We start from the raw sequence: 13,660 nt of genomic DNA on the forward strand, positions 1-13,660 counted from the left end.
TGTAAGTTTAAAAGTTGTTTGAGTTGTGCAACAGAAAACTCAGATTGGATAGATATTCTAGCTAGCTGTCTCAATTTACCCTGCAGAGATCTAAGGAGCAGTTAACCATAGTCCTCATAAATCCACTGGAGTTTAAAGGTCCCATGACATGGTGCTCTTTAGATGCTTTTGTATAGACCTTAAGGGTACCCTAATACCATATCTGAAGTCTTTCCCAAAATCCAGCGTTGGTGCAGAATTACGGACACTAGAGCCAGTCCCACAGTGAGCTTTCCTTAGTATGTGCCATTTCTGAGTCTGTAGCTTTGGAGGGGGGGGGGGGGGGGGGGGGGGGGGGGCAAGGTGGAGGCTGGGAGTGTGGCCTTGACCAACTGCCACTTTGCTTGTTTAAAAGCCATGTCTCTCTCTCATGGGTGGGTCAAACTCTCTGGGTGGCCAAAGTAGAGAAAGGGGAGTTAACCTTATAAGGTCATAAGGGGCAAGATTCTAGATCAGCCCATCTGAGCTTTCATTTTCTCAAAGGCAGAGCAGGATACCCAGGGCTCGGTTTACACCTATCGCCATTTCTAGCCACTGGGGGACCATAGGCAGGCTGGGGGAACACGTTAATGTTAAAAAAACTCAAAGTGAAATTTTAATGCCATGGGATCTTTAAAACTTCAACACAAGGCAAGCGGAAGGTAACGGACATCCGGTCAAAAAGAGTGAAATCCTGGTAGTGGAACGTCGTATATAGTACATAACTGTTCCTACCTCCAAACAGTCAATACCTCCGAACAGTAAATATTTAGAGTGAAACACACATTTTAAAAGCTCAAATTGAAAAAAGGACACACACACTAGGCCCAATGCGTAAAAAACAAAGTACAAACTTTATTATTCTGTCTTTACAAAGGCACAAGCCTCTTTATCCCCAAAACATTTCTTTTAAAAACAAAGACAAAAAATAGCTTCTTGACGACCAAATGCACCGAAAAGTTAACAAAAAAAGGTTCCAGATAACAGACAAAAGGAGAGGGAGAGGAGAGAGCTGCGAAATGTAAAGGGACAAAAGAAACAATGACAATAGATAAACAAAGATGGCATTAAGGAGTTTACAAAAAACAAAAAAAAGATGAGAGGGGCAAACAGGACAAGATGTAGAAGGTGTGGACATGGAGGAAAAGGGGGATACACAGCTTTGTGGCTTTTAATCATGTCCTAAAGAGCTTCAGCTGAGGAGATGCCCCTTTATACAAAAGAAAGAGGCAGACTCCAGTATAGTACAGTAAGTGCTTTGTAATTTGACCCAATTAAATGATCCCCAGGCCCACCCCACTCATCTGACAAGCTGATATGTCAATGTAACATTTCGTAACACACAGAACAGAGTGTAAGACAATGATGGAAATAGAACAGCTCTGAAAAGAAAACTATCAAATGCAGATACTTAAGAGTAACAAGCAGAGCTTTCAAAACATGTTTTCCATTTCCAGGAATCCCCTGCCTATAGTGATAAGTACTGGGAAAATGTCCCATGATTTAATTTGACAGATGCGTCACTCATTTCAGTCAGTGCAGCTGACATCAATATTTCTTTAAAGGGCAATTCCATGACATAATCATGATAGATGTGGTGCGTTCAACTGAACACATTATCTGTCCAGCAGTTCAAAGCTCCATCTATGCATTAATGCAAGGGATTCTAATAATGAGTTTGTCCTTAAATGCAATTATAAAATAGCAATGATGTGTCAAAAGCACTAAATGTAACTGTAGTCTCTAAACTTAGTAACATTTTATGGAATGTCAACATTTCAATGTGGATTTTTTCACCCATACATCTGGCTTTCATGCACACGAAGGGGCCAGTGGTTGCAAATACATTTTCAATACTTAGGAAGAACAAATATTAGGAGTGCTTGAATGTAACTGGTATACCAGCAACCTGTTCAATGTTTGGGGCAAACATAATCAAACAAAGCATAAGTAAAATAGACATAATAACTGAGTATATATTCTAACACACCCCGGGTGTTTACAAGCCTGTTTGGAAAGCTGAGGGGAAAACCAGAGAGATTCCAGTGGCCATCAAATGGCGCAGATTAAGTATTAAGGTACGTCTCTCAGACCTCAGAGGCTCTGTTAAGGTTGGCTTCACAGTGCCTCCCTGCACCCACAGGCTTTTAGTAAGGCAAGCTGCTGCCTCTCAGCTAAATGTCTTTATGTCTGTCAACAGTTCCAGGCAAAACATATGATCAGATTAGAGATGTGTACATAGCATGGTACCCTAGACAAAGAGCACACAAGAGGACAAATCTATGCAATCTATGCAAGTAAATGCATGGAGCATGTGTGGTCAACCCAGTCACCTCTATAGCACATTCAAACAATTTTACAGGGCATTTTCCTTGTATTTAAAGCATTATCTGCTTTGATAGATGTCCCAACATTTGGACAAGAAACAACAATGTTAAGGGCTAAATAAACAAGCCCCAAAATTGAGCTAACAAGTGATTGTATGTCAGCCATATTTGTATGTGGAGTGTTGTGTGCACATACACACGTGCCTTTATTCCAAGGTAAAAGCGGTGCTGTTGCAGACTGCCAGAGTCTAAGACACCGTGGAGCCCTGCTGATTTAGAACGCTAAATGGGACACACACACACACACACACACACACACACACACACACCACAAACACACAACACACACACACACACACACACACACACACAACACAACACACAACACACACACACACCACAACACACCCCACCACACACACACACAACACACACACAACACACACACACACACACACACACACACACACACAACACACACAACACACACACACACAACACACACACACACACACACACCACTTAAATTCAAGAGGGGAGCGTGTCAAGGAGTGTCAAAGCACTGATATTATTTTGTCAGGCCATGAGTAAAAAGAAAGAACATGCCAATACATATGTGAACCTACTGGGAACCCTGCCCAGTAAAAATGGCAACAAACAAAACAAAAATAAAAGAGCTGAGAACCAGTAAGGACACTCTCTCCTCCCTAACTTTGCTTCATTTCCTGTGAGCACCAGACAGCCATGAAACGCGGTGCTTTTTTGTGTTTTTTTCCAATACAATCACTTTAACTAGCTGGCTGAGGGAGCCTTAGAGAAACAAACATAAAAAAGTAGACTTCACAAGAGTATAACTACATATTCTTTCATTCAGAAGCCTAAAAGGTAGAACTTTGAGACAGCCTTGTTAGCTTACAGTGTCTCGCCAAACAGCTTCAGATAAGGAGGTTTAAAGGATGTTCATCTTAAAAGGAAAATGCACTGTTGTTGGGTGGCGATGATGCCACACTGCTGGCTTCTTTGACTCCTGTTTCGTGGATCAGTCCCATTGCTCCAGGGCCGAATAAAAGAGAACAATCCTGGTGATTATGGTGATGTTTAGCAGACATTCTGACGGAGCATTTATGGATCAGTCAATGAAATGGCCAGTCTAATAACCTCTCTATAAACTAATGAACAGACAAGAGTTTGTGTGTTTGAAGGGCAGGGGGTTAAAGATAAGCAGATAAAAAGACACAAGAGAGACTACATGTATGAGTGTCTAAGTGTAAACCTATTTGGGCTGCCTATCAAAGTACAACATGGAAGAGTGTACTGAAAAGAAAAAACGAGTGCTTCAATCTGTCTACCAGCCCTATTAATGTCCACTAAACAAGAGTGCTGTGGGTTAGAAGCCACTTGGAGCCCTGGTCTGCTTGGGCCTTTTGTGTGTAAGTGTGTGCGTGTATGTAAGTGTACGGCGTGTGAGACTTCGAAGATGAACTCAGGGAAGTGAACAGTCGTCGGGCCCGTCGCTGTTTGAGGCTGTGTCTGAGCCCGCAGCATCGGAGGGGACACGTCCGGAAGTGACGATGACCGCCCTCCGCTGCTCTTCCTCGCCAACACAACCCTTTCCCTGGGTGCCCTCGATGTGCTGGATTGCCTGGAGAAAGAGGATAAGTGATGTCAGTGACGACAGTACCCTCTGGTGTTCAAGTATGAAAACCTTTCCAACAATGGTTCACATGTCTGCTTCTGTCTCCCATCTTACTTGAACAATGGTGTCAAGGTTGTGTCGAGATGTGGACACTGCACTGATAACTGATGTCGGGCCCATGGTTACCACCGTGACATGATGGGGCTGGGGAGGCTGGAAAGGCGCAGGGACGATGACTGTGGCATGGTGTGTAGGTGCAGGCGGGGTAGCCGGGGCCAACACCTGGTAGAAAGGAGTTATTACTCTCATGTCACCACTACACTATGATGTAAATGTGCTGTATTCATATAGCGCTTTTCTAGTCTACTAGACTAGACTACTCAAAGCGCTTTTACATCATACAGGAACCATTCACCATTCACACACATTCATACACTGTGGCCGAGGCTGCCGTACAAGGTGCCACCTGCTCATCAGATAAACACTCACACACATTCACACTCTGATGCGCAGCACCGGGGGCAACTCTGGGTTCAGTGTCTTGCCCAAGGACACTTCGACGTGGGACTGCAGGGCCAGGGATCGAACCACCAACCTTCCGATTGGCAAACGCTCTACCACTGAGCCACAGCCGCCCCACTGAGCCACAGCCGCCCCATAAACATAAAGTCATGTTAAATGAAAAGTACACTAAGGTATAATAAAAAAACAGCAGAAACTACCAGAAATATAACATGTAAAATGTATAATAAATACATACAAACAGTGCACGTACACAGGCACTATTCCACATAAAATTGAGAATACAGATGGGTAGCTTATTGAATATTAACCAGGCCAGATGTTAGGAATCTCTCATCAAAATAATTTTTTTCCTGTCCTTATGTTTGGGATTTGTCTCACTGTGTGTTGAGCTGCTTCTAGAAACCAAAGTTATTGGGGAGTTAGTTTTTTCCTGAAATGGTGCAAGAGGTGCTCAGATTTCTCATGAGCGTGCCGCTTACAGTTGGTGCTTTAGATCAACCTAAGCTTGACCAAAAGGGAGCATTAAAGCCCAGAGTTGTACAAAAATGAGCTCCCCTAATCTTGAAATAAACCAGATCTGTCAAGCCACCCAATCTGCCAACTGTAAAACTCGCAATTTAAATGTTTATTAAAAGATGCTTGTGTTTCTATTATTTTATATGCCAGTATCAAATGACACAAGTTAATTCTTGACCTTTAAACGGTTTGAAACAAATAAATCTGTACTCACTCGCATCTTAACAAACTTGCATTTTGGCGAGAGTTACGTTTTAAAACAGATCAAGCTTTTACTTGTCATGGAACCATGATCATAGCAAAAAAGGAAAGATATATTTTGAGTTTTAAATTTAATACCAGTAATTTTTGTTATTTGGGTGATTTTGTCAATTCATATTGATATTGACAAAATTAGGTCATATGGCTCAGATCTGCCCGGAGAGTCAAAAAGTGCCACATGATGACTAATGCAGAGTGTATCAATCATCTTTCACTACCAGCGCCCAGCTGCCACAAGTAGTGGATGGGCAGACAGCACACCCCAATTGATTTGGCATCATGTTCGGTTAGGGTTTGCCTGCAGAAACAGGATACTGGGGCTGTCAGGCTGGAGAAAGGCACAGCAGAACGATGTGTGAGCCGCTCATTTAACACACTGTAAATGTGTCTCAGCTGCTGACAGCTCTAACTCTGGACATAGAAGAGACATTTACAAAACACCGAGATTAGTTCAAGTGTGTGTAAGGGTTTAAAAATGCTTCAACGTCGACTCAAAGAAGTCTATACATTTTACAGCTAATCAAAGAAAGGAGGAGGGGAATTTGATGACAGCCGTCTGATAAATTTAGGGTAAAGAGCCAAATAAAAACACTGGTTTTCAAAATATACCAGAGCTGAAAATGGTTCATCTGCATATCAAATTCAAAATCTTAGTGTACATTATTGTTTAAAAACCTCTCAGAGAATCTCACACAGAATTAATGAAGTGATAAAGTGGACCAAACAAAATCATTTTTTCACTAATTTCAACCAAGGAAATTACTTCAATATCATTCTCTTGAATTGAGACATGATCAAGTTTGTTAATACACTCAAGCCGCCACAAATCTTTGATCATTTTTGGTTCTTTGTTCTGCTGTTCCATATTCAGATAAGATCCAATTACATGCTGTATATTCAATGACAAAACCTAAGGTCTAGAAACAACCCTATTTCTCATTTAGTTCTAAAAAGGTAATTTGTGTTTGACCATGAAACATGTACAATTGATTTTGTACATCAGACTCTGTGAAGTTTACAAAAAGTTAAATTTATCGGCATAATTATCAAAAGGGTTCCACTGTTTATGTGTGAGTAGGGCTGGGCGACATGGAGAAAATCACATATCACGATATTTTTAATGAAATACCTCTATCGATACCGCAACAATATTGGGGTGTTGACTATTGGTGCTTTCACAAAATATTTACTATTATTTAATTTTGATAAATAATCAGCAGTAATGGCAATAAGGCAAATAATATAACAGTTACAACAGTCTGGTAAGCTAAGAAAATGACATCACTTTACGGTAATGCAGCCTTTAAAACACGGAAAAGACAACACTTACGCCATATTAAGATATTACCATATCCAAAATCTAAGACAATATCTAGTCTCATGTCACAATATCAATATAATATCAATGCCTTGCCCAGCTCTATGTGTGAGTCAGGCTCATATGTAAATCTTTCCAACCTGTGGGCTGTGGGCTGGAGTAAGGTCCCTCTCCAGCTGTTTGTGCTGCTGCAGACGGACAAGGCTCTGTGTTTGAGTATGGTGCTCCTGGACCTGCTGGGTGAACACCTTCAGTTTCTCTGGGTACAACTGGGCATCCAGGGAACGCATCTGACACATGGAGCCAGGGATAAAAGTGGGAGTTAGCCACTCATAACTATGTTAGTCCCTGCATTTGTCTAGACACAGACTTTCAAGTGTGTCTGAAATTGTGTTACGTGTTGCGATTGTCCCTATTACCTGATCTTCCAGCAACATCCTGACTGAGCGCTCTTTCTCCAGCTGCTGCCTTAACTCAATCATCTCCCTCCTCAAGTCCTCAGTCTTCTCCTCTTCCAGAATGTCTGGTGAGCCAATCCCTTCATCTTTCTCCTCCGCACGCCGTCTCTTAGGGGAGGAACCACTTAACTCCTAGGGAGAGCAAACAGAAATTGGATATCTGTTTTAGATGATACTGACAGACGGAGAATCCTGGTAAAGCCTTTTCAGGTTTGGCACGGTGATGCTTTACTTGTATGATTCGCTTGAGCTGACTGTTCTGCTGCAATAGCCGCGTCTTCTCCTGCTCCAAAGTAAAAATGTACTCGGCTGTCTGTTGCAGGATGGCAGCCTGGAGAGAAGAGAAAGAAGAAGAATGTTACAGGTCTGTTATGAAGGCGAGTTCAGCTCCCTTCTACTTCTACTACTGTACATCTAACTCATCACCTAATTCAAACATCTCTTGTAACCCACCTTGCTGAGCTTCTCTCCATCGCTGTGTGGGATGAGTGTTTTAAGTGACTGGAATCCAGAATTGATGCTCTGCATCCGCCGACGCTCGTTGCTGTTAGCAATCTCTCTGCGAATTCGCCTTTCTTGGTCCCGGGCTGTTTCTGGGGTCAGAGGAATGTTGGCCAGACTAGGGGGAGGATGGAGGGAGGACAGCAGTTAGTTGGATATAAAAATAAAGCATACATTTTAAGCAACATCCCCCTTACAGGGTGAAGTTAATCAAGTCATGTAATAACACAAAACCACAACATTAGCAATAATACACTTATAAGTACCAAATACAAACTTGTTAAGTCTCTAAATTATAGTGTGGTGTTGACCTACTCTATCTGTAACGTATCCTATAATAAGTTATGTTATGATTTGACACTATAAATAAAACTGAATAGGACCCATCTAGGTTACAACAACAAGCTTAATTAACAAGCCTAATTTTTGTTTTGATACACGCTGGACGCTAAATTGTTGTTTCCAACAAAGCTAAGTATATGGACATACAGTATTTCCATGATCACAATCTCGTCTAATGTCGTGACCTCATCTGTTATATACTGTCATATTTTGAGATTTTAGCATTTCTGCCTTCTTCTTTGATTATGAGAGACTGACTGGAACTTATTGGAACTACTTTATCCTTGAGGGAAAAAAAACTGCGAGGTCTGTGGAATATATTCGAAAGACACCTTGCTGTTTGGTTTTTTATTCACCTCCATTGCAAGGTGGTTGCAGCACAATGAAACTATCTGCATGGCTAAACACATATTGTAGAAAGTGTTAAAATGTGTAGTTTTATGTTTTAGATGAACTGATCCTTTAACATCACATCAGCACCAAACAGCAGAATGGACCAAGGAACGCACAAAACATTCCTATTTTTACACATGTATGTAGAGTGCATTTGTCTTTTAAGTCCATCAATATTTACTTTCCTGTGTGGACATTATAAAAATGTTTAAGAATCTATAGCATCATTCAAGTTCCAATCCAGTGTTAAATGTAGTGGGGCATCGGTCTAGGGTTAAATGCAGTCGGGCACTGCAGGGATTAATCAAACTATTCTTTAACCCTAAAACGAGGAGTTTAATTACATTTTCCCTGCATGCTATAGTGTCCTTTAGCAGATACAGAATGGGGCTACTCCACTAACCCTATGCCATTTCTTAACAGGTGTTAAAGTGGAACATTGATCAATATGTATGCTATGCAATCCAAAGTTATGATTTTGAAAGGTCTTAGGGTGTGAGAATATTTCCTGGCATTAAAGCAGAACAAGACACCTTGCAAGCACCACACGTGGTAAAAAGGCATATTTAAGTAGCATCATTGCTGACAACTCCCGCTGAGATGCAATTAGAGCAGCACTGAGCCTGTTAATAGTTGTGCCCTAAAGCTTTGGTGAAAAGACACAATGTGCCATATGCTGTAATTCAGTTGAGAAGAAATTCAAAGCAAACTTCCTCTAACATCCTCTGTATCGAGCTCAGTATCTCTGGGACCCTCTCTGGCCGAGCGCTTATCAGTACTGACTCAGCTGCCTCAGTGCAAACACTGGGAACAATTGTGCAGACACAGATGAGAAAAAGTGTGTGTGTGTGTGTGTGTGTGTGTGTGTGTGTGTGTGTGTGTGTGTGTGTGTGTGTGTGTGTGTGTGTGTGTGTGTGTGTGTGTGTGTGTGTGTGTGTGTGTGTGTTTGTGTCACACAGTCCCACACACAAGTACGAACACTGCAGTGGTGCATCCAGCAAACACATCCACTGCCAAAACGTGACCAACTGGGCCTGGACTTCACCATATCACACAAACACTAGCGATGTGGAGTAAGGTCTGGCAATACGAGAGTACACAAACCAAAACCGAGGAACAGACTGGGTCCCAATTAGAGTGGATTAAATCTTAAAACAGAAGTTTAAGTGCCAGGCAAGGCACAAACATTTGATGGCTGTGCTGGTTTTCTTTTCTTTAATCATAGTTAATTACATTTCTTCAGGTTTTAAACTGTTGGTCAAACAACGCAAGATATCTTGAGACATTACCTTAAACCCTAGGAATTAGTAACATTTTATAGAGTAAACAATATACACATAATCCCGCTACACGTCCTGCGATGCCATGTTCATCCTGCTACGCTCTGCTGTGCCCTGCCACGTCCTGCTGTGCCTTGTAATGCCGCACAGTGCCCTGCTATGCCATGAACTACTACAAAGAACTACTAGAAACTACTATTATTTTTTTATGACTGTTATTGCCACTCTTCATTCCAACCCCAACCGGCCCGTCAGACACCGCCTACCAAGAGCCTGGGTCTGACCGAGGTTTTTGCCTAAAAGGAAGTTTTTCCTCGCCACTGTCGCACTGTTGCTTGCTCTGTAGGAAACTACAAGAACTGTTGGGTCCTTGTAAATTCGGGAGTGTGGTCTAGACCTACTCTATCTGTAAAGTGTCTCAAGATAACTCTTATGAATTGATACTATAAATAAAATTGAAATTGAATAATCAATGGGGGAAATAATCAGTTGTGTTGCCGCAACTACAGTGCCAATATTTAATTTCATTAGTAATAATTAACACAACTGGAAATACAATATGCTTAAAATAGGAATGCAGTACTTATAATTGAGTTAGGCACACAGTGAGTGTGCTCATGGCGCTAACAATGTATGTCCCTTTTTCGTTCATTAATAAGTCTAATTAGCATTTATATCAGTCTGGGTTCAATTAATGTCCCTCGTCGTGTAGCAATTCTACGCAGACTCACAATGAGGAATTACGGGTAATGAATACATATATGACTACATCTCCCATACTGCCCGCGTCACTACCAACAGCCAGCAGCAACAGCAGCAGATCCCTCCGCCTCCCTCTTCAAACAGAGCTGCGGACGTATCGAAGGGCCTTCCGCGACATACACACCCCCTTATTAATAAGACCACTTTAAAATGTCCTGCCTCCCCGCGAACGCTAAACGTCCCTTTACCGGTAACACCGAAGAAAATGTATTTGTATAAGGCCAACTACACCCCCTTCCTTATAACAATGCCCGACATCAGCTCTGTGCTCCAAGCAGACTTTTCGTGTCCTCCGCCATTATAACAATGCGGCAGGCAGCATGGCAAAGGTGCGGGATGAAAAGACGCAGTGGAAGCGACTCGATAGCACGAACCAGACGCACGGAAACACCAGTGAAACTATCGTCAAGTCAAATTGGGGCCATTTTGACAGCAGTTTTACAGTTTAACGATAGAAGTAAACGAAAACAGGGCGTCAAACAGGAAACAAACGCCAAACCCCTCATCAGTTTTAGCACAAGCCACAAGCATGGCCGCACTACCCACAATAACTTCGGATCGCTCTGAGCGAAATCGGCAACCTGCACGATGTTTGCGACAAAACTAGAGCATTTCACACTGAATTCCACTCGCTCGTATAATCTTTCCCTTTCTTACGCATATCACTGCACCTTTAGGTGTTAGTGGGGGTAATTTAGGGATAAATAGAGCAGGGTGCTCTGGAGCGGAGTAGCAGCGTGGTGTGCACAGAACCACGTGGTTTATGTTTGTTAGCCACAAAATACATAAAATATGTAAAATGAGATCCCGGGGAGGATGCTGCGGTCGGAGACAGTCCCCACTTGCTCAAAAGCAATATATGTGACGTTTGATGATAATTAATGCCCGCAGCCCCCGTGAGTGGGTCGTGTACACAATAACAGATCACATCAAGCATGTTGCCTCATTGCCGTCTACTCCAAACAGATGACTTAAAATAATAACAATAATACACGCAGCGTGCCGGATGAAGCGCATGTATACACACCTGCAAAGACCTCCAATCACTTCTTTCTCCGTTTTCCTGAAATGTTGCAAGGAGGGCACCTTCTGAGCTGGTACCATGAAATACTCCATGCTCGCCTCTCGCCAGTTTGTCCCCCCCCCCCACCCACTCCTAAAAAACAGCAAACAGTCTCCGCAGAATAAAAAAAATGTGACGTTAGAGAGCAGAAATCCCGTGATCCGAGGCGGGTTAAATCCTCACAGATGATATGAATCCCTCGTCTGTGTAATGTAGTAGTTTCAGACTGCTGAGAGTTGTAATGTTACTCGACTTCCAGCTGATGGGGTTCCCTCGTTGTGTGTGGCGCTCGTCCTCTCTCTCTCTCTCTCCCTCCCATCTGCTTTCTCTCTCTCTCTCTCTCTCTCTCTCTCTCTCTCTCTCTCTCTCTCTCTCTCTCTCTCTCTCTCTCTCTCTCTCTCTCTGCATGACCGTGTGTGTATGTGTGTGTATGCAGCTGATCGGATAGCTTTCAAGGCGGGAAACAGCTGGTAGGAGTCACACTGCAATACCAAAAGCCTCCTTCCGCAGAGACGGGGGACTGCATGTAAACAAAGGACTATTTAGTGTAGAAATACACCGACAAGAAAACGCACACGTCAAGGGGGTTGTATATATAATTATGTCTTTAATAGGAATTACAGCGAAACATTGACAGCGGTAGCCTACAGTGTTAAACCAATCCATGAATCATCCAGTCGGTGATTATCACATCAAAAATAATTTTCCCTCATGACTTATTTCAATTTAATTACTAGGTCTACTACATTTTACACACATTTAAAGCATTCCTGAAAGGACGTTAACAGGTACCAGCACATAGGCTATATGATTAATTTGACAACATCTAAAAGCAATAAACTAAATGCAGATTGCACCTTGCCACTGATAAAGTAAATAAAGAGCGGGACTATGGGGCGGATACTCCAACAGCTGCGATGAGCGAACAAGAGGGATCAGCTGACGAGTTGGCAGAGCTGCACAGCAACAGCGCACCAGGGAGGGCTTTTAGGGACAGGCTGCTGGCTGACACAACACGGCTGAAAGTGGATGTTGTTCACCATTTTGGGTGTAACAGTAGGCCTACATCTAGATACAGGGTACCTTACAGTAATCTAATAAAAACTGCGACGCCCACACAGCGACATCGGCGACAAAATGGGAGAAACGAGTTGTTTTTGCACCCGGAAACATGAAAACCTCCAGCTACATCCTTGTGGAGTTTTATTAAGTAGTCTACCTTGCTGGTGCAGCTGTAAGTTGTAACTCAGGTGTGTAGCTATATAATCATGTATTTAACGCTGGTTCTCCTGCAGCTGTTTAAATGACCTTCATGATTGCAAGAAACCATGGCAGTGATTTCTATGCGAAAATAGAGGACACATTTAAAAATGTATTTCAAAAAGTAGTATTTATCCTACGAATATATTTTTGCTGATAAGAAATGTGATGTTACAATGGCCGCATGGCGCTCTCTCTCTCTCTCTCTCTCTCTCTCTCTCTCTCTCTCTCTATATATATATATATATATATATATATATATATATACACATATATATATATATATATATATATATACATATATATATATACTACACAACGTCTACAACTGCACTGTGTGTGTGTGTGTGTGTGTGTATGTGTGTACAAAATGTAAATAGATTTCGACCAATCAAAACAAATAGTTACATTTCAATTTAATTAACATGTCTGTTTAGTCCATTAATTACAAATTGTAATATAAATTCATTGATATACTTACTTTGGTACCAATTTCAACCCATAAAAAAAGCAGCTAAAGAAAAATCCAGGACATAACATGTTGTACATAACATGCACTAAAATGCATATGCTCCATGCAATAGTTGCAACATGTTTCAATGGTGCACTAAGACCATTGATGGACATGCAACTTAAACTAGCCAACAGAATTATTTGGGGTCACTGTCACTGCATGTTATTTTCCATGGAATTCCCCTTTGCTTCCAAAACAAATAGGCTACACACAGAAAAAGAAAAAAAAACCTCAGCAGTTGAAATTGTATTTGAAACAGAGTTCTGAAATATTGCTTTTGCTATAGCTATTTGGCGTTTTTCAGCATAAAATTAATGTCTGGATTATTATTTTTTGAAATTAAATCTTGAGAATTATGGCTTTTCTTAAAATGGAAATATTTAGGCTTGGTAAATCAATTCTTAGGAATGAATAAAATATCTGTGGGCTTCTAAATATATATATATATATATATATATATATATATATATATATATATATATATAT

At 41.5% G+C, this 13,660-nt stretch overlaps 1 protein-coding gene across 1 annotated transcript; it reads right to left on the minus strand.

Moving 5' to 3' along the window:
• Positions 1-845: 845 nt before the first annotated feature.
• On the minus strand, positions 846-11,722 carry tfap4 (transcription factor AP-4 (activating enhancer binding protein 4); the record flags this gene model as incomplete). Its single annotated transcript, XM_032537350.1, is given in 7 exon segments — positions 846-3,987; positions 4,096-4,263; positions 6,742-6,891; positions 7,021-7,191; positions 7,292-7,390; positions 7,513-7,678; positions 11,365-11,722. Coding segments are annotated over 7 exon segments (1,002 nt in total). The 3' UTR covers positions 846-3,828.
• Between the last annotated feature and the right edge of the window lie 1,938 nt (positions 11,723-13,660).

This window comes from Etheostoma spectabile, chromosome 15 (assembly GCF_008692095.1).
Source record: "Etheostoma spectabile isolate EspeVRDwgs_2016 chromosome 15, UIUC_Espe_1.0, whole genome shotgun sequence".
In the NCBI taxonomy this organism is placed as follows: domain Eukaryota; kingdom Metazoa; phylum Chordata; class Actinopteri; order Perciformes; family Percidae; genus Etheostoma; species Etheostoma spectabile.